Source organism: Syngnathus scovelli, chromosome 3 (genome assembly GCF_024217435.2).
Source record: "Syngnathus scovelli strain Florida chromosome 3, RoL_Ssco_1.2, whole genome shotgun sequence".
Classification (NCBI taxonomy): domain Eukaryota; kingdom Metazoa; phylum Chordata; class Actinopteri; order Syngnathiformes; family Syngnathidae; genus Syngnathus; species Syngnathus scovelli.
In genome coordinates, this window is record NC_090849.1 from 17,316,013 (window position 1) to 17,333,278 (window position 17,266).

Sequence of the window (17,266 nt, forward strand, 5' to 3'; positions counted from 1 at the left end):
TTTTAGTGTTTTTCACTATTTACATTTATTGTTGTTTTTCCTTTCCAGTTTTTATAACAAATTGTAACAGGGATGGAACAAATGTTGACTGTAAGTTTAGAAACTAATGGCACAAATGAAAGTGAGCGACACGTAAAAATGTCTTTCGGGGACACTCGAGGAAGAAGCATTTTGCACTGCTGCTTCTTCCTCATGAGTAAAAAGTGGAATTATGGAGACTGCATTTCAGACGTGACTATATAGTGACAAAAATAATGATGCCATAACATTAGTGCACATGCAAATTGCAACCGTAAATCAAACGCTGGTTTTGTGTGGCAAACCATGTCAAAAAACAGTTTGAAAAGTACAAACAAGTATTAAAGAAAATAATTTAAGGAGAATAGTTAGACAACTAAACATTCTCCATGAAAAAACGAAATGAACTATTTCCTTTCCCATGTGTTCTTCCTAAATAACCATAGCAACACAGTCAATTTCTATGAAGAGTCATCATAACAGTTGCAAATGTTTGAGCCTGTTGGGAAGGCCAGTCCTTTTGTTTGTGCTTCAACAGACAAACATCCGTCTAGTGGTTCTCTTTCCACCTCTTCAGTCTCACTAAAGAGCACGTGGCCTCTTAGGGTTGATCTGCATGCTGGCCTTCTCCTCCTCTTGAAGAGCACAGCGGAATGATTTCACTTTATCTAGATGAAACAAAGGAGTATAAGAGATATGATGGAAACAGCTCGGATGTGAATCTGCTTCAGTCAAACCTCGGAGCTCAGTGAGGATGTCTATCTTCTGGTCCAGGATCTTCTCCAGCTGAGTGGCATATGATTCTACATCGTAATCCACCTCTTCTGTCATCTTCAAGAGGTCCTTCTCGTCTTCCAGCCACCTGATGGACTCCTGAAAATAGAGGGGGAAAAGTATTTATTTCTATCATAAAATGAGGCAATTTAAAAGTACTTAAATTTCTTCAATGGGCTAACCTGGAAAACAGCCCGGTGGTCCTCAAGGACCTGCTCCTCCATTTCCACCAACTGAGAGACAGCCTCGTGGAAGGAGAAGAGCTGAGGAGACACTTCCTCCTCCTGGGAGGAAAACAGACTGATGAGCTTCATTTGGATAATCCTAAGACCTTTTTTAATAGTATTTTGGTTGATTATTTAATTTGATTGATAGATGAACAAAGATAAATATCTAATCAACAAATTAAGTTAAAATAAATTAGGTGCTAATCTTTATGGTGGCTTGGTTGGTAATCAGAGGTAAATGTGAAGTGCAAACTGCTCACTACTTACGTTCTGCTCACAGAGCAGCTTGAGGTCATCTCTCTGCGGCGAACTGTTCTGCCATTCCTCGTCTATAAAGTCCAGCTGGTTGACTGTGTGGATGTTGGCACGGCCTCCCTCCATCACCTGGTTGTGGTCCACGGTAAGTTCCTTCACCCTGAACACCAAAGGAACATTGATCTCATCAGTATTGATCATATTTACTGAGCAGTCCCACTTAGAGAAATGCTGGTGGTTGTTTGATGGGGACAGGATGGTGACATCGTAGGAGCAGTGATGTCATGCATGGAGAGGAGTGGCTTGTGCAAAAGTTAATTATCTTGCTGGGAGCTTCTCCCTCAGTCACTCATCTATACATTTTCATTATTTGTGACAGAAATTCGCACCAAACTTACGAGGTTCTTATGTATGGCCAACGATGGTCATACGTCCACTCAAAGATGTAAGAACGTAAAGGAGAATTTAAAGAAAATGTTGCCATTGCAGGCAAAAAGAAAAGTGGGTGAATAGAATTGAGTCACGTGCAGATGAAAGTGGAAAAAGGCTGAAAGATGTGTCCAGCAGTAAAGGGTTGCTGCCGAAACTGAATATAAATCGTGTCTGTAACACACTAAGTGGCCACTGCATTAGGTACTCTTGCACAATGGGATCCAATACAAGCCCTGCAGCTCTGTCGTGAGTAGTCATAAAATGTTCATTGGATTTCTTTTTCTTAATTCTATTTTACACTAAATCAATCAAACATTGATTTGATGAGAGGCACAAATACAAGAGGAAGACATTTTCATTAGCCAATTTATGGTGGAGAGAATGAAGCAGGCAGTGTATGCATTGAGTTGAATGGGAATAAGACTGAGCTGCACTACATTATGTCCGCTTTACTTTATTTAACTGCCAAACTACACACTGCTGCGCTGGCATGCTCTTAATTTTGTTTACTTGATTGTCTAAGGAAGCGAGCGAGACATTTTAAAATTTAATTTAGCTTTCATGCCGCCCCTAAGTGACAAACAACGGTACGGATTTTTGGATCCAACTCGTATTTGATCTCATTGTGCTACCTCGTGCATACCTGACAAAAGCTCATGCGCTAGTGTTTGTGTAGTGCGGTGCAAGCGCTTGACCTGCCGGGGGGAGTAGCAGCAAAGTCATCGTACTCAAAGGTATTGGTGGGCGAGTGCTCAGGGCGACTCCCCTGACCACCCTGAAAGAAGGGGATGTCTGACGGACTAATCCCAAACTCCTTTACTCTACGCCAGGGCATAGAGGGGCAGCGTGGGAGAGGTGGGAAAGGGAGAGGCAAGAAGAATAAAGGGAAAGAGTCAGACAAGAACCACCAAGAATTAGGAAGCACTTTCACGAGTAAAGCTCAGCGTCCATCTTTGTTAAAGGCAACAAGGGATAGGATGTGGCCTTATAGGACAACAATTAAACTGTGGAAGGTGAAGATGAGCACCTGTTGGCGTAGCGGAGCGTGTTGAGTGTATTCTCGCAGGATGTCATACCAGGAGAGATTGTTGCAATCTGCCCAAACAAAGACAAATCAAAGTCAGATACAGACTGTGCGAGGGATACATGGAGCCATCTGGATGCAGAGCTAATCGACTCACCATGCACGTACGGGAATTTTCACCAATGAAGGAGTCCCGCAGGACCTGGGTGAGTTTACTAGCTCGGAATGGAGTGTGTGGCTTGTTGCGGCCAAGAGCCCTGATGCACTCCTGTAAGAAGACAGAGGGAACAAAGATTATTTTATGTTGTAACATACATACAGACTAGACGCCCATTTGACATTGCGCCAACCTTGAGGGCCAGCAGGCTTTTGTTGATCTCGGCACCCTCCAAGCGAGTCTGGCGGTCAGAACTTGAAGTATCGGCGCCCCTCTCGTTCCCGGCCAGGTCGATGAGGGAGAACTTGCCGTGAAGCTTGCCCTTCCTCCGAAGAATGATCTGGAACACGGCGTGGCTGCGAGAGGAGTGGGCGTTGGCTGATGTCTGTCCCGATGTCCTGGGGAAAGAAGAAAACCATTATGTACGTGAGTTTGATGAAGTCTATCACACGAAAGAACGAACGAACGGTCTCAACTTGCGTACCTGCAGCTGTTGCCCACTTCTATGAGTTTCAGGACATCATCTGTGCACTTAACCTCCTTCTCCTGAAGCCCCACAACCTGCACTTGCTGTTTTCGGTCTTCCAGTACCCTCAGTTTAGTTTTGCGATTCAGGAGGTCAAACACCTTACAAAACATACGCAGTGGAGTCGACAGTGATGAGCTCAAAAAAAAAGAAAGAAGACAAACCAACGTTGTTTTATCCTTACCTTTCCACTGTAGATTTCAAAAAAGGTTGCATATACTTGTAGCTCTAATTTCTTGTAATTGGGTTTCTTCAACATGAGAAATACATCCCGGGCTGGACATAAAAACTTTTGTTGAAAGCCAAAGTACCTGTAGATGCTTTTTAAACGTTAACCCGTGGCCTTTGTCTTACCAGCCAATGCATAAATTCCTTTAGAGCAGTCTTGGTTCTTCCCAGAAAAATCGCCACCCATTGTCTAAAATATAGAAGTTTTAGGAATTAAAAAATATTTTTATTTGAACTTGCCATCTTCGTGAAAAGCTACTCACATGAGTTTTACCACTTCCTGTTTGCCCATAGGCAAAGCACGTGGCCATGCCCCTCTCAAAGATGGTCTCCACTAATGGTCTGGCAGTGAACCTTCAGAGAAGAGAACATCATACAGCTGCTTTATAATAATTTTCTTCTATTGAAATTCAGATGCAGGACAAGCAGCGGCAAAGAAACTCAACCAACCTGTAAACCATCTCATTGGCGGTGGCATCGTCAAAGGCGTAGTCGAAGCGGAAGGTTTGGTTCTCCAGGAAGCGAGTCAGGTCTACCTTCTGTTTGGGTTCGTGGACCATCACCACGTCCTTACTGGGGATGGTTATCACATCCAAATCCTTCATGGTGAGCTCTGAAACCGAAACCAAGAATTAGTGACCCAATCGACACAGCAGCTAAGATTTGAATCAACGCACCTTTTCTATTCAGCGGACGTTTCCTCACACATACGCATATTCGATGTTCTTCGATCTGAGTGGCGCAATGTTAAAATGTTACGTTGATGAGTGGGGGGGGTGTCAAGTACTCTACATTAAGTCAAGAAGTAATGCTTTCTCCTCACCAGATCAGCTGAGGTCAGAGGTCGGTAGTCTAGACTTGCACGGAAATCTCGAATCATGCACATGATCTCATAATTAGGAATGGTGGTGTCCACCTCCTGCGAGAAGATTTGGAGAGACAAGATGAGGTCGTACCTTACGTAATTTTTGACATGACTATGTAGCCATCCGTATACCTGAGCCCTCTTTTCCCGCAGCTCCTGCTGCTGAAGCCGACGCTTCTCCCTTTTCTCCTGCAGTTTCTCCACCTCCTTCACACAGTTTGACTTCCTCCGAGCTGCCAAGAAAGGAACGAAAACCTTTAGGTTTCTCGTGACAATAGTAGTATTGGTCAAGCAGCGCTCTCTTAGCACCGCCCTCAGTCAAAATTTGCCACTTCCTCTTTGCTAGGTGTATGTATTCATGTTTTCATGCATTCAAGATGGCCACCTTGCTCCTTTGCAATGTGTGATGTACACGAAACGGACCAAAGAGTCCCTCCTCTTACAAATTAATAAATTAGTAATTCAAACATGACAATTTGAAGAGATAAAATGAAAGCAATGGCCCCGGTTTTGCTGCAAAGCACACCTTGCCCCTCCAAAGAAAGAACTGTAATAACGTAGGCCTGGCCTCCTGCTATCTCCAGTCCCAAAGAAGAGAGACTACCAGATCAGAGGGATGAATAATCTCCCTCTAATCTAGGAGGAATTAATGAGCCAGGTCAGCACCAAGACAAAGAAGTCAATCGGGGAAGCGGCACCATAATCAGAGGCTGTCGCTGAGGCAGCAGGTGGCGGAAAAGGGAGCTTTCCGAAAAGATGAACACCAAGCTACAGACAAAAACATTTATTTGCTTCATGTGCCCAGAAGATTCTGTGCTAGAGGCAAAAAGATGGATCAATGAAGAAGCAAAACGCTTTTGAAACTGTGTGGCTACAATTCCTCCCTGTAAGGTTGGATTTGCATCTGAGCTACATCACCAACACACGGATGGCTCCAAACGGTCAACTTCTATTGGGAACTATCATACAACAACCAAAAGGCATTGAGGGCAAGAAATAGGTGATACATACAAAGTTGTCCAATCTCCTTTCTGGTTAGCGGCGGGTGTAAAGATTCTGGAATAAACGTGGTCAACAAAGATAATATATTCAAACTGCACCATGGGGCTTACTTTTCGACAACAAAAACACCGGTCGGGGTAAACGGGCAGGTGTTTCGAACAAAGTAAGCTGCCTGAAAAGCCATACACGGTAGTGAACGGTAAGGTGAGAACGTGAACGTTACCGTTCTGCAGCTGCTGCTGTGTGGGAGCCTGGGGGGGCTGTGCCTGCTGCCATAGAGGGACCACTGCTGACTCAGCATGTTGAGACGGATGGAGTCGGGCCTGAGTCGGAATTACTGCAAACCGACAAAAAGAAAAATCAAACATACAAAACTGTTCAGCCAACAAAGGATACTGCTATGTGTTTTTTTTTTGCTTGTATTTTTTATTTATTTTTTTGGGACTCAAAAATTTGACAACAATTATACTAATGTATTGGAAAAGGTTTTTTTTTTTCCAATCTGCAACCCTATTGGACATTGGACTGCACATGTTGTAGATTCCCTGATTTAAAAAAAAAAAAAAAAAAAAAAGGAGGTTCTTGCAGATGTTTGATGGCTATCTAACCTACTTGAATATTAACAGTGCTGTTTTTCTCAATTCTTTTGGTTTAGATTGTAGAAGGTCTCACCAATATGTCGTTATTTGTGCCTCCATCATATCCTTAACTTTATTTGAGAATAGCAAAATATGAAACTCACATTATCAACTCCAAAATAACTGTTGAATTTATCTTGGCAGTTTTTCGGCCGTCTGAAACAAACCTCTACTGTCCCTGGATGGAGTGTCAATTTTCGAAGGTGCTATCGTCCCACGATTCTGCAAAAAGAAAGCAAACTTCATCGGTGAGCTATCACATTGTTTATGTCTAATCTAAACTATTTCTATCCTCTTCTGTATTCCTCGTTTACTCCCCTAATTACAAACCTAGTCAACTGTAGTTACAACCAGTGACACAAGATTAGTGCTGATTAGAGAGCACAGGCCTCTTTTAATCACGTTGGTGTTAGTGGCTGTCAATTTAACTAAAGGCTTTGTCAAGCTGTGCCAAGATGTAGTGTACGTTTACGTGATCATGAGCTACAAGCACTAATGCCCATGACTTTGCTCTGATGTTTAATTAAAGCTGTGTATAACCCAAGTTGATAAATATATTCTGGTAATCAGACATTAATAATTCAAATCCATTAAAAGTAGGACTCGACTGTAATCACTGGGATAAAGAGTATGTTGTGCCATTAAGCTGTCTTCAATGTTTTTATATAAATCAATATGCAGCGCAAAGTAATACCAGCACGGAAACTCACCTTTGCTATTTTATTGACCTTCACACCAGTTATCGGAGGAGGAGTCTCTGGACTCCGGACAATCTCTTCGTCTGGACCCACATCTGGGTTTAGTGTAAATATACTCTCCAAATCAATCTGCCCGGTAACAGAACAGAGGACAATTACGAGTCAATTACGCCGAGGCTTCGAAAGCCAACCTTGGCTCGACAATAAGTGTCTCTTTCTGGATTTAGTTCATGCCGTTTAGTTGCGTAATCATCAACACTCTTGACATCCTTTAATGAAATATTCAGAGCTTTAGAAAACAGGGCCTATGTCGCTGCTGGAGCCTTGAGCAGTAATGAATGGTGGCTTACCTCTTTCCCTTTTGTGTCTCCGTGTTCTATCCACTCCACCGTGACGCTCTCGTTGTCCTCATTCAGGGACGTCACCATCGCCTCGTGTATGCGTCCTGCCCAAGCGTTATGGATAAAAATGTCAGAAAGATGGCACCAATTTGCAGAAGTTTAAAGATTTTTTCAAACACTGTTTTAAACAAGAAACAACCAAATGTGACTAAGACTCCCCATATGATATTTTAGTGCAATTTTTAGACAGATTGGACATGTTATAATTAATGGGAGTTGTCCTCTTGCCATTTTTTCATAACCATGACTTTTCACCATTGAAAAAAACTGGCCTAGAAATAAACCACAGTTGCAGGAATGATGCATTCATGAGAACACGACGACACACGATAAGATCTCAAACGGCTGAATGCTTAATAGAAGACATTGTGAGCACGCCCTAAATCTTCTTTCAAATTAAAAAACGACAATAAAGGGCTTAATGTAGGTGTGTACCCGATGTATGAGTGATTTTATACTGTACAGTACAGAAGTTACTCAACTGGTTAAACCAGTGGTGTCACACACAGAAGGGGGCGGGGGGGTGTTCAATGCACGAATAAAGATTTATTGAACCAATAAGTACAAAACTAAACCTTTATTGAACACAGATGTGAATCAAAACAGTGCAGAATATAATTCCAAAACGAATCCCAATTCAAAATATAAACATGCTGCAAAAAAGTGATTTTCAGTAAAGACAGAAAATAATAAATTTCTGAAATCTTCTATCCTGGGTTGAGATGTTTAATACCACTTTTTTTCCCCCAAACGAATATAGTGTTCACTCTGAGAACAAAAGAGTCAGCTGTTATTTGCTCCAACTTGCTGCGCGGGCCAAACCACACATAAATCCGCATGAGAACTGGATGTAATTGCGAACCAGGCCAGTTGTGGCCCGCAGCCTGCGAGTTTGACAGTTAGGCTGTGTCTCATTGTAATCATGATGCTTACGTATTTAACACGCACAACTACGGTTGCGCCTGCTTCAATTAACTTTGGCATGCAGTCTTTGCAATTCCACTGACGGCATTCTTTCAAAAGTCGGTCATCCCGAGATTGATTTTATGATGGGGGGGGGTGATACCGTCTTCAGAAAATTCCTCTGCAGGTGTTTATGTAAATGCAAATATAGGTCACACCAGCTACCACTGTTCTTTGCAACGCATGGGCAAGCAGACTATAAACTTCCACATTTTTCAGAATGGTGACCTTTGGTCACACATTGTACTCCAAAAGTCTTCCCAGAAAAAAAAAAAAGTCTAAGGGGTTATATAAAAAATCTACGTTTTCTTCCATTCATACCGCCATGAGCTACACTGCTACATCACACACTTGGTTCTGTCACAGCAGATAATCTGAAAGAACCCATTGTGTCCACTGTGTCCCACTTTAATATAAAAAAGAAGCTGATACTTCCCAGTCGTTGAAGGGCATGTATCCACCTCTCATCAATTTAAGAGTCTATCAATAGAACGAGGGAAACTAGTTAATCACCAACATGTTTGGTTTTATGCTGTTATAAGAAGTTAAATTGTAGTTGTCAAGAGGAGATATGTATTTTTAAAAAGCCCAGGATCTGGTGTCAGAATTAAGGATGCTGACTGCAACAGATGGGTTGGTGGCCTGAATCTGGCGAGAATCTGCACGAGTCTCACATCACCCCCCTGCTGAGAGGGAAATCCCTATTCTGGATGCAAAGCGAGCCAACTGAGAACTGCGTGGACTCAATTGTTTTGCTCCACACCACCGCTTTTACATTTGAGGACCGATTGCGAGAACATGTCACTGCACTATTACTCGCACAGCACAGGAGATGGTTTTGGGATTAGATGAACAAAAAAAATGTGCCAACATATCAGTGCCACTAACCTTTCTGTTTCTTAATATTTTCCGCCACATCTCGATCACAGAAAGTCACACACAGAGACCCAGTTTAATCTAACAATGTTTCGGGGGTTTTAATAACAGCCCCTCTGACATTTTTTTTTGTTTTAGAATTACATAGGGGGTCAAGATAAAGTTTTCTTCTTGTGGGCCAACATGGGCTCTGCGCCGTAGGTGCCCAGCCTCAGCTAGTGGCAGTACATCTGTAGTAAATAAACAAACGATTATAATCTATGGACCACGCACGATTTTAAGAAAACAGTACGACTTTGATGTTGTAGTTGGGCACTGGGTTTCCATAGCAACTGCCATTTACAAGGTCGAGATCCGCCATTATCGGTCGAGCCAAGTAAACCGAATTGGGAAAATACATTTTCAAGGAGACTCGTACGGTTAATAATTGACACAACACCGACATCCCGTTTCGGATCTCCAGTAAGGAAGCCGGTCGCGTTAGCATTAGCCATTAAGCTAATCCCCTGTTAATGCTGCGCAATGAAGCGCTACCGAGTTAGGTAGGAAAGGTGTTTTTAATAAAAACACGTTGAAAACGCAAGTTTATAGTGGTTGATATTCACATGGTGTAATATCCTTATATTAACGTGCTTGATGGAACGAATCAAAATGAGAACGCCGTGCTGATTAAGAAAGATGAATCAAAATCGCAAATGAATGAGACTTGAGTGCATGTCACATCCAAGCACGTTGGCATTTCCTCGCCAGCGAACGTTTTTCATCAGAAAGAACCCTCGCTGCATTCAGCAGCACCACAGCAACAAAGCTCCCCTAACAACTTGGGCTCGACACTGCGACGAAGACAAGAGCAACTCGCCTCAGACTTACCATCACTGCGCTTTATTTCCACATACGTGCCGACGACAAGCTTCCCAAACGCCACAGCCATTCTACATTCCCTGTACTAAATTAAAAAAATAAACGGGTAAAAAGCTCCTAAGCGAGGTCAGAGAAGCAGCCGAAGGGAAAGAGAGGAGGCGAATAGCGAGGAGACTGCCCGCAGAAGCTCCAGCTCACAGGCCAGTTCCGGTGCAGCGTCGATCTACTTCCTGTCACAAACCGGAAGTAAACAAAGAACCGGCTGTCGCGGTTAGCTCGCACTAGTTTCGGTACGACGACGCACGATGCTAAGTGACTGATGTGATTTTTCTAAAGTGGCGTACTTTGTGAAATGACGTGAAGTGATTGATGGTTTCATCACTTTGATATACTCATCAGAGCGAGTTACGAATTTTGACAAGCGTCACAAGCTGGTTTATTTTTTTTATTCTAGTTAGCGTTTATGGTGTTGTAAAAGCCACCCGTCATCATGTACTGCACCTTTGTTTCTGAACTGACCTAATTTCATAATGGGCGAGAAAGATCCATGACTTGTTTACAATGTTTAATCGTCGAATTGAATTTTATTTCCCGTCACATGGCCATTTTTTTTTTCAGATTACATCCAATATTAAAACAGAGAACACAAATAGAAATATCCAAAACAATTACAATAATCATAATAAAAACGGGGTAAAATAGGGGAAGAAGGACAACTAGTATGTCATGGACCAGAATGCCAGCCTTACGGTATATATAATGCAGTATGAAAAAAATCCAGATACATTATTTTAACAAAAGTAGTACCCCTTTAATATTTGGGTATTGGGCACATTCTGCCTCACAGTTCAGAGGTGCCGGGTTCGATTCCAGCCTTCCTGCGAGGAGTTTGCATGTGCACCCCATGCCTGCATGGGTTTTCTCTAGCTACTCCTTGAGGATAAGCAGAAAATTAATGAATATTTGGGTCTTCATTATAAAATAAACACACATTTCAGGGCCACTAATTATTTACTCACAAATGTGCCAGTTACCATATGATATGATTCTTGTTAAATCACTGCAAACTCAATTTTGAATCAAGGATAAATTGCAGAGCTAATGTCTAAGTTAATACACTGTTATCACAATGGCTCACGCTGAAATCTTACTCAATGCAATTTCCCAAATGCATTGACATACATCCTGAATAAGTTACTACAGAAAAAATACCAACACATTAACCCTTATCACCCTCATAGCTAACTCCCCCTTCCACTTTCAGAGGCTCGAGATTCTTCTTTTTCTAGAAGCTACCAGGTTACTCTAGTGGTCCTCCAGCTGTCACCCCCCACCCCAACACACTTGCATCAGGCTTTGCTACAAAGTTCTCAGCTGTCTGTGCCCTAAATAAACCTTATCAGGAGGAGACCACTTTTGAGAGCAGGGTTGAATTTGTCACATATACATTTAATTATTTGCTTTACTTTAAAATCCCTTCAGTATTATTTTCTGCAGCACAAGTAATCTTAAAAGTTTAAGAGAATTCTGTATTTTTTGTTGATTTGTTTTTTTTCTCAGGGGAGCTTGTGTCTTGGTTTCTCCCCCCCACCACCCTACATCATTCATGAATGGGCCACCGTGAGTTGTCCCGTCTCACTGTGTTGACAAATATAAATGGGCCTCTCAGTAGAGGCGGTTACAAATATACGGTGTCAATCTCATCCGACTGAAGTTCTGGGAACGGCAATTGGAGGAAATATTGACTTTAAAGAAGAACAACATAAAGGGTATTGTATATGTTTTGTTTGCTCTCGTGTGTGTTGTAAAGGCAGAACATTAGTCCATCAACAAAGCAGAATTTGTTGCACTGCTCACGGCACCGTGCCCAAAAAAGGCCTGAGGGGAGGCCATTTAAAGTTACAGATAGCATGTGCATGAGATAGCATGTGCTTAGCCATTACTACCCAAGACCCAGGTCAGCAGGCCACTGATTGCAAACGATGGTGAGAATCAACACATTCAATTAATCGATTAAATTGGTCAATTTTTCTACCTATGCAATTGATTGCTGACTATGGAACTGAATTATGGAATGCTTGATGATCTAATTGTATCCCTGGTATTTTTTATTTTTTTTCTCACAGATGGGAGATCCAATCCAGTTAAAAGATGAGGGAAACAAACATTTCCAAGCAGGAGATATTGACAAGGCTATCGAGTGTTACACCAAAGCAATCAATTTGTCTAAGGACAAAAACTTGCTGGCTGTTATTCACAGAAACAGATCTGCCTGCTATCTAAAAAAGGTAAGGACCTTAACTGTAACAGCTATAAAGTATTTGCAAATCAATCTTACCAATGTGATTGTTTTAACAGGAAAAATATTCCAGCGCAGCCACTGACGCATCCAAAGGTACTGAATCGTAACAAGTAATCAGCCCCCAAAAAATGACCCAAGCCCATTGAAACTTTGTCCTGTGTGAATTTTATCCAGCTATTGATGTTGATGCAGCTGATATCAAAGCCTTGTACAGGCGCTGCCAAGCTTTGGAGAAGCTTGGAAAACTCGACATGGCCTTTAAGGATGTACAGAGATGTGCGACCATTGAACCCAAGAACAAAACTTTCCTGGAGACTCTCCGCCGGCTGGGGGCTGAAATCCAGACAAAGGTCAGATTCGAATGGAGCACAATCGAACGTACGCATGTAGAAATGCAAACTGTTAGATAAAGATATAACTGCAAACGGTTTATTGTTTGAATATTGCATTTTTAGTAAATGTTGCACATCCATTGTCCAAACAGACACAATCAAAGATTAATTTCTATCTGTGGTTCATATTCACAGCTCAAAACAACATTCTCCACCGATTCAAGGGTACAGAACATGTTTGATATTCTACTCGATGAAGAAATGGAAAAGGACAAGAAGGAAAAGGTGGATTTTTTTTGCTGTTAGCCAAAAATACAACCCATAAACATAAGATTCTATCTTTAGATTGCATCACATTGTACTGTATATGTATTTTTTTTTTATGTGAAGGCTGCCAACAACCTGATTGTACTATCCAGAGAGGATGCAGGAGCAGAGAGAATCTTCCAGAACAATGGCGTGCCTCTGCTCCTCAACATGATCGAGACAGGAAAACCGGAGATGATCCTGGCTGCTATTCGTACTCTTTCGGGAATGTGCACAGGACATAAAGCTCGGGTTAGGATTACATATTAGATGAATAGTGTACATGTGCACACGCATACTTTGCTGACAGTCTGGAAATAAGATTATTGTCTTCACGTAACAGGCAATGGCCATTATTCACATGGTGGGCATTGATAAATTGTGCAGCATTATGGCACTTGACAATGAGGAGATTGCTTTGGCAACATGCAATCTTTTCCAATGCATCAACGACTCCCTCACAGGCGGGGATAAAAGAGAATATGGGAAAGAAGAGTCCTTGGTTTTGGGTGAGATTGCATTCATAACTTTTATCTATAGATGATGTTCTTGATGATTGCTAATACAATTCGATTGGCACCTTGATCTTTTTTTTTCTTCTTCCCAGATGCTGCTAAGGACCTGAAGACCATCCTTCTGTCTTTGCTGGAGATGGTGAGCAGTAAAAAGGTGTCTGGCCACGGCAGAGACCAGGCGCTGAACCTCCTGTGCAAGAACGTCCCTCGCAAAGGAAAAAAAGAGCCTGACAACTCAAGAACCCTCTTCACTATCGATCACGGTGAGCCAGAAGAAATCTTTGAAATAAACAAAATGTGACATCTATTTCTTTCATTGTTTTATTTTTGTCAGGTCTGAAGAAGATCCTGAAGGTATGCGGTCAGGTTTCTGAACTGCCCGACCAGTTGCCCTTGACTGATAACACACAGCTGATTGCCAGCGTACTCCTCAACCGGCTTTATGATGACCTTACGTGTGACCCAGAGAGAAACAACTTCAGGGACGTTTGTGATGAGTACATAAAGTATGCCCATGAAATCCCTCTCATCATTTCAGACACCAACAAGGTGAATGTTTTTGTTGCCTCGACTGACATCTCCTCCCTTCTTCCACAGATCCAAAATTGACCCTAACGACATGGACAAAACAATTCACGCCATCAACGTGATTTCCGGGCTGCTGCAAGGTCCTTTTGAAGTAGGGAACGCCTTGGTCGGAAGTCAAGGCATCATGGAGATGATGGTGGCGCTGTGCAGTTCTGAACGTGAGGTGGACCAGATGGTTGCCGTGGAGGCTCTCATCCACGCCTCGACGAAGATGAGCCGCGCTAGCTTTATCATAACAAATGGCGTGTCACTGCTTAAGGACATCTATAAGAAGACCAAAAATGAGAAGATTAAAATACGCTCGCTGGTGGTGAGTGTTTCCTAGCTTGAGAGCTGTAGAGAAACACCATTACTAGAAATTGTGCAATTTCTGCAGAAATGTTAAAATTTGAAAGTAATAAGTGAGAATTAAATTGAATGAATACTTTTGTATTTTTTGTTCCAGTACTTATTCTTACTAATTTCCATCTCCTCCACAGGGTCTCTGCAAACTTGGCTCTGCAGGAGGTGATGACTACAGTTTAAGACAGTTTGCTGAAGGCTCCACGGAGAAGTTAGCCAAGCAGTGCAGAAAGTGAGATTTTACACATACATCCGAGTTATGAAAGTAAAGAATGTTAAAAGTTTAATATTTGTTTTTGTTTTTCCACTAAAGTTGAATTCAGATCACACAGTCATTGTTGTCTCTTCTAGGTGGCTCTGTAATCCTATGATCGATGCCAAAACAAGAAAATGGGCCATCGAGGGTTTGGCTTACCTAACGAATGATGCTGATGTCAAAGATGACTTTGTTGAGGACGAGCAGGCATTAAAAGCCATGTTTGAACTGGCCAAGGTTGAAAAATGACAAATTAGATTACAATGTTAACTCGCGATAATTTGCTCTCTTTTCATTTCAGTCGACAGATAAGACCATCATATACGCAGTGGCTTGCACTTTGGTTAACTGCACCAACACCTATGAGAAGAAAGAAATCATTCCTGAGCTGGTACAGTTGGCAAAGTTCTCAAAACAGCACGTGCCTGAGCAGCACCCCAAGGTACAACAATCTCGTGGACCACAATACATGCACACACTTGTTATATTCAAACTCGCAACTGATTACAGGACAAGAAGGACTTTATTGACAAGCGAGTGAAGAGGCTTCTCAAGGCTGGAGTCACATCTGCTCTTGCTGTAATGGTCAAAGCAGACAGTTCCATTCTGACAGACCAGACCAAGGAGATGCTCTCAAGGTATAAAATGAAACAATACTTGAAAGCGATGTGTGCTACTAAATTGAATTTCATATGACTCTGGTGTTGTGCGGATATAAAGACATTAAACATCATGAGAAAATGATTACCATTGTTCCCTAACAACAAAAGATTTTTTTTTCTTTTGTCTTAAGAGTTTTCTTGGCATTGTCTGACGACCCCAAAGATCGTGGTATCCTTGTTGCCCAGGGCGGAGGAAAGGTGAGTTTAATTTTTGTCTGGTCAATGTCTAAAATTCAGCATTGTGTTAATCCTACTAAAGAACACACACACGGTTTTGGCTCTGCCTTCAGGCTTTGATCCCTCTGGCTCTGGAAGGGACAGATGCTGGAAAAGTAAAAGCCGGTCACGCGCTCGCCAGAATTGCAGCCATTTCAAACCCAGAGATCGCCTTTCCCGGTGAAAGAGTAAGAAAGAGATTAAAACAATGACTATTTGTGGAGTCTTTTCACATGATCTTAACCAGTCGTCCTTTCTGTCATTCCGCTCAGGTGTATGAGGTGGTGAGGCCTTTAGTCAACCTTCTTCACACAGACAGAGAGGGAATCCAAAATTTTGAGGCTCTACGAGGCCTCACTAATTTTGCTGGTTTCAGTGAAAAACTAAGGTATTGCCCTTAACCACCACAATTATGTAGTATTATTGCACGCATGACCTGATTTTAGTTTTCATATATCTTACCTTTGTTTTTATTATGACATTTTCAGGACAAAGATCGTGAAAGAGAACGCGCTACCTGATATTGAGAGCTATATGTTTGAAGAACATGAGCAGATCAGACAAGCTGCCACCGAATGCATGTGCAACCTGGTGACATGTAAAGCTGTAAGGAGATAATAACAAACAAGAGAAGTTAATGTGACACATTTACCGTACAAGTAATACATATTGTAGGTCCAAGAGCGCTACTTGGAAGATGGAAATGATAAGCTGAAGTTGCTGGTACTACTTTGTGGGGAAGATGACGACAAGCTGCAGATCGCCGCAGCCGGAGCACTGGCTATGCTAACTGCTGCTCAGAAGAAGCTCTGCACCAAGATGACCCTCGTGGTACGTATCCCAAGTAGTCTTTAGTTCATCAGAGACATACTGTACATGTCACACCATTTCTGCACTATCACGAAACAAATGTTTTGTCAACAGACCGCCCAGTGGCTTGAGATCCTCCAGAGATTGTGTCTACACAACAACCCAATGGTCCAGCACCGAGGCCTCGTAACAGTATACAACATGCTCAACTCGGACGACAGCGACCTGGCCAAGAAACTGATCGAGAGCGAGCTGCTGGAAATTATGTCGGTGATCGGCAAGGCAGAAGACAATCCCAAAAGGCAGGATGCGATCGATACCGCACGGGAATGTCTGGTCAAAGCTATGGACCTGGGTCTAATCAAACCCTTCGCCACCCCTTCTTAAACACTGGCCATAAACACAATAGATGTTTTTTTTTTCTCTCCTGTGTTTGTTTTGATGAGCCTTTTCCACATAGAAGTTATCACTGGATGATTAATATGGAAAAATAATGCATAAATTATTAACAAATACACACAGATTTGCTGATGTTTAAATTTTATAACCTTCCAAATCATACTGGCATTTGATTTTTCTTTTTTTTTCTTTTTATTTGACATTTTTGTTTTTGTGGATCCCAGGGGAAATTCAGGATACAGGTAGAGTTAAACTTCTGATTGTAAGGTCCACACACATAATATCTGACAAGACATGACAATCCCCAAATTTTGTTTTATTGTGTTTGAATCATATTCGATTAAACTATTAACTTTTCTCATTTGACTTACTCATACATGTGACGACATCAGTTAAATTGTAGAGTAGAGTGCATTTTTTAAACTTTTCATGCATAGTAAGATACCTCTCCCTACGTGTTTATGGACAGTGTTCATTTTATTGAAGGAAAAAGAAATACACATTTTAGGATTAAAACCTTTGCCTCATTTCTTACGAACCATTGCGCATCTGTTGGCTATTATGGTGGTACTATGAAATTTACTTATTTTCTT

At 41.9% G+C, this 17,266-nt stretch overlaps 2 protein-coding genes across 7 annotated transcripts; one reads left to right on the top strand and one right to left on the bottom strand.

Annotated features, from left to right (window-relative positions):
- LOC125993860 (kinesin-like protein KIF2A) lies at positions 1–10,158 on the bottom strand. 3 transcript variants are annotated; one of them, XM_049762821.2, is made up of 22 exons: positions 9,955–10,158; positions 7,195–7,289; positions 6,857–6,973; positions 6,314–6,368; positions 5,732–5,845; positions 5,518–5,562; positions 4,639–4,739; positions 4,465–4,560; positions 4,319–4,373; positions 4,092–4,254; positions 3,905–3,995; positions 3,768–3,831; positions 3,598–3,689; positions 3,372–3,514; positions 3,081–3,285; positions 2,888–2,998; positions 2,734–2,801; positions 2,402–2,527; positions 1,287–1,434; positions 975–1,076; positions 756–891; positions 1–686 (listed from the first exon to the last, which is right to left on the bottom strand). In XM_049762821.2, exons 1-22 carry the CDS (start codon positions 10,013–10,015, stop codon positions 601–603), a joined length of 2,274 nt encoding a protein of 757 aa, XP_049618778.1. In that variant the 5' UTR covers positions 10,016–10,158; the 3' UTR covers positions 1–600. The 3 variants fall into 3 exon arrangements, with proteins under 3 accessions (XP_049618778.1, XP_049618779.1, XP_049618780.1); XM_049762822.1 differs by lacking the exon at positions 5,518–5,562; XM_049762823.1 differs by lacking the exon at positions 2,402–2,527.
- unc45b (unc-45 myosin chaperone B) lies at positions 4,098–17,030 on the top strand. 4 transcript variants are annotated; one of them, XM_049762819.2, is made up of 22 exons: positions 4,098–4,247; positions 6,291–6,394; positions 11,506–11,714; positions 12,072–12,233; positions 12,304–12,340; positions 12,422–12,597; positions 12,775–12,864; positions 12,970–13,137; positions 13,229–13,394; positions 13,493–13,663; positions 13,735–13,906; positions 13,998–14,298; positions 14,468–14,562; positions 14,682–14,823; positions 14,888–15,028; positions 15,097–15,224; positions 15,380–15,446; positions 15,539–15,652; positions 15,737–15,852; positions 15,953–16,070; positions 16,140–16,295; positions 16,389–17,030. In XM_049762819.2, exons 4-22 carry the CDS (start codon positions 12,072–12,074, stop codon positions 16,659–16,661), a joined length of 2,793 nt encoding a protein of 930 aa, XP_049618776.1. In that variant the 5' UTR covers positions 4,098–4,247; positions 6,291–6,394; positions 11,506–11,714; the 3' UTR covers positions 16,662–17,030. The 4 variants fall into 4 exon arrangements, with proteins under 4 accessions (XP_049618776.1, XP_049618777.1, XP_049618775.1 ...); XM_049762818.2 differs by lacking the exons at positions 4,098–4,247; positions 6,291–6,394 and adding an exon at positions 11,756–11,930 and having other exon boundaries at positions 11,548–11,565; XM_049762820.2 differs by lacking the exons at positions 4,098–4,247; positions 6,291–6,394 and having other exon boundaries at positions 10,353–11,714.
- Positions 17,031–17,266: the final 236 nt, after the last annotated feature.

What these genes read in the sequence shown, in the direction of transcription:
- LOC125993860 (XM_049762821.2), bottom strand. Translation starts at nt 10,015, where the DNA reads ATGGCTGTGGCGTTTGGGAAGCTTGTCGTCGGCACGTATGTGGAAATA. An exon ending in CTCTGACCTCAGCTGATCTG is followed by an intron (nt 4,374 to 4,464) that starts GTGAGGAGAAAG and finishes TGCGCCACTCAG; the next exon opens with ATCGAAGAACATCGAATATG. An exon ending in AGGAATTTATGCATTGGCTG is followed by an intron (nt 3,690 to 3,767) that starts GTAAGACAAAGG and finishes TTTTATGTCCAG; the next exon opens with CCCGGGATGTATTTCTCATG.
- unc45b (XM_049762818.2), top strand. An exon ending in ACCAAGGAGATGCTCTCAAG is followed by an intron (nt 15,225 to 15,379) that starts GTATAAAATGAA and finishes TTTTGTCTTAAG; the next exon opens with AGTTTTCTTGGCATTGTCTG. An exon ending in TCGCCTTTCCCGGTGAAAGA is followed by an intron (nt 15,653 to 15,736) that starts GTAAGAAAGAGA and finishes CATTCCGCTCAG; the next exon opens with GTGTATGAGGTGGTGAGGCC.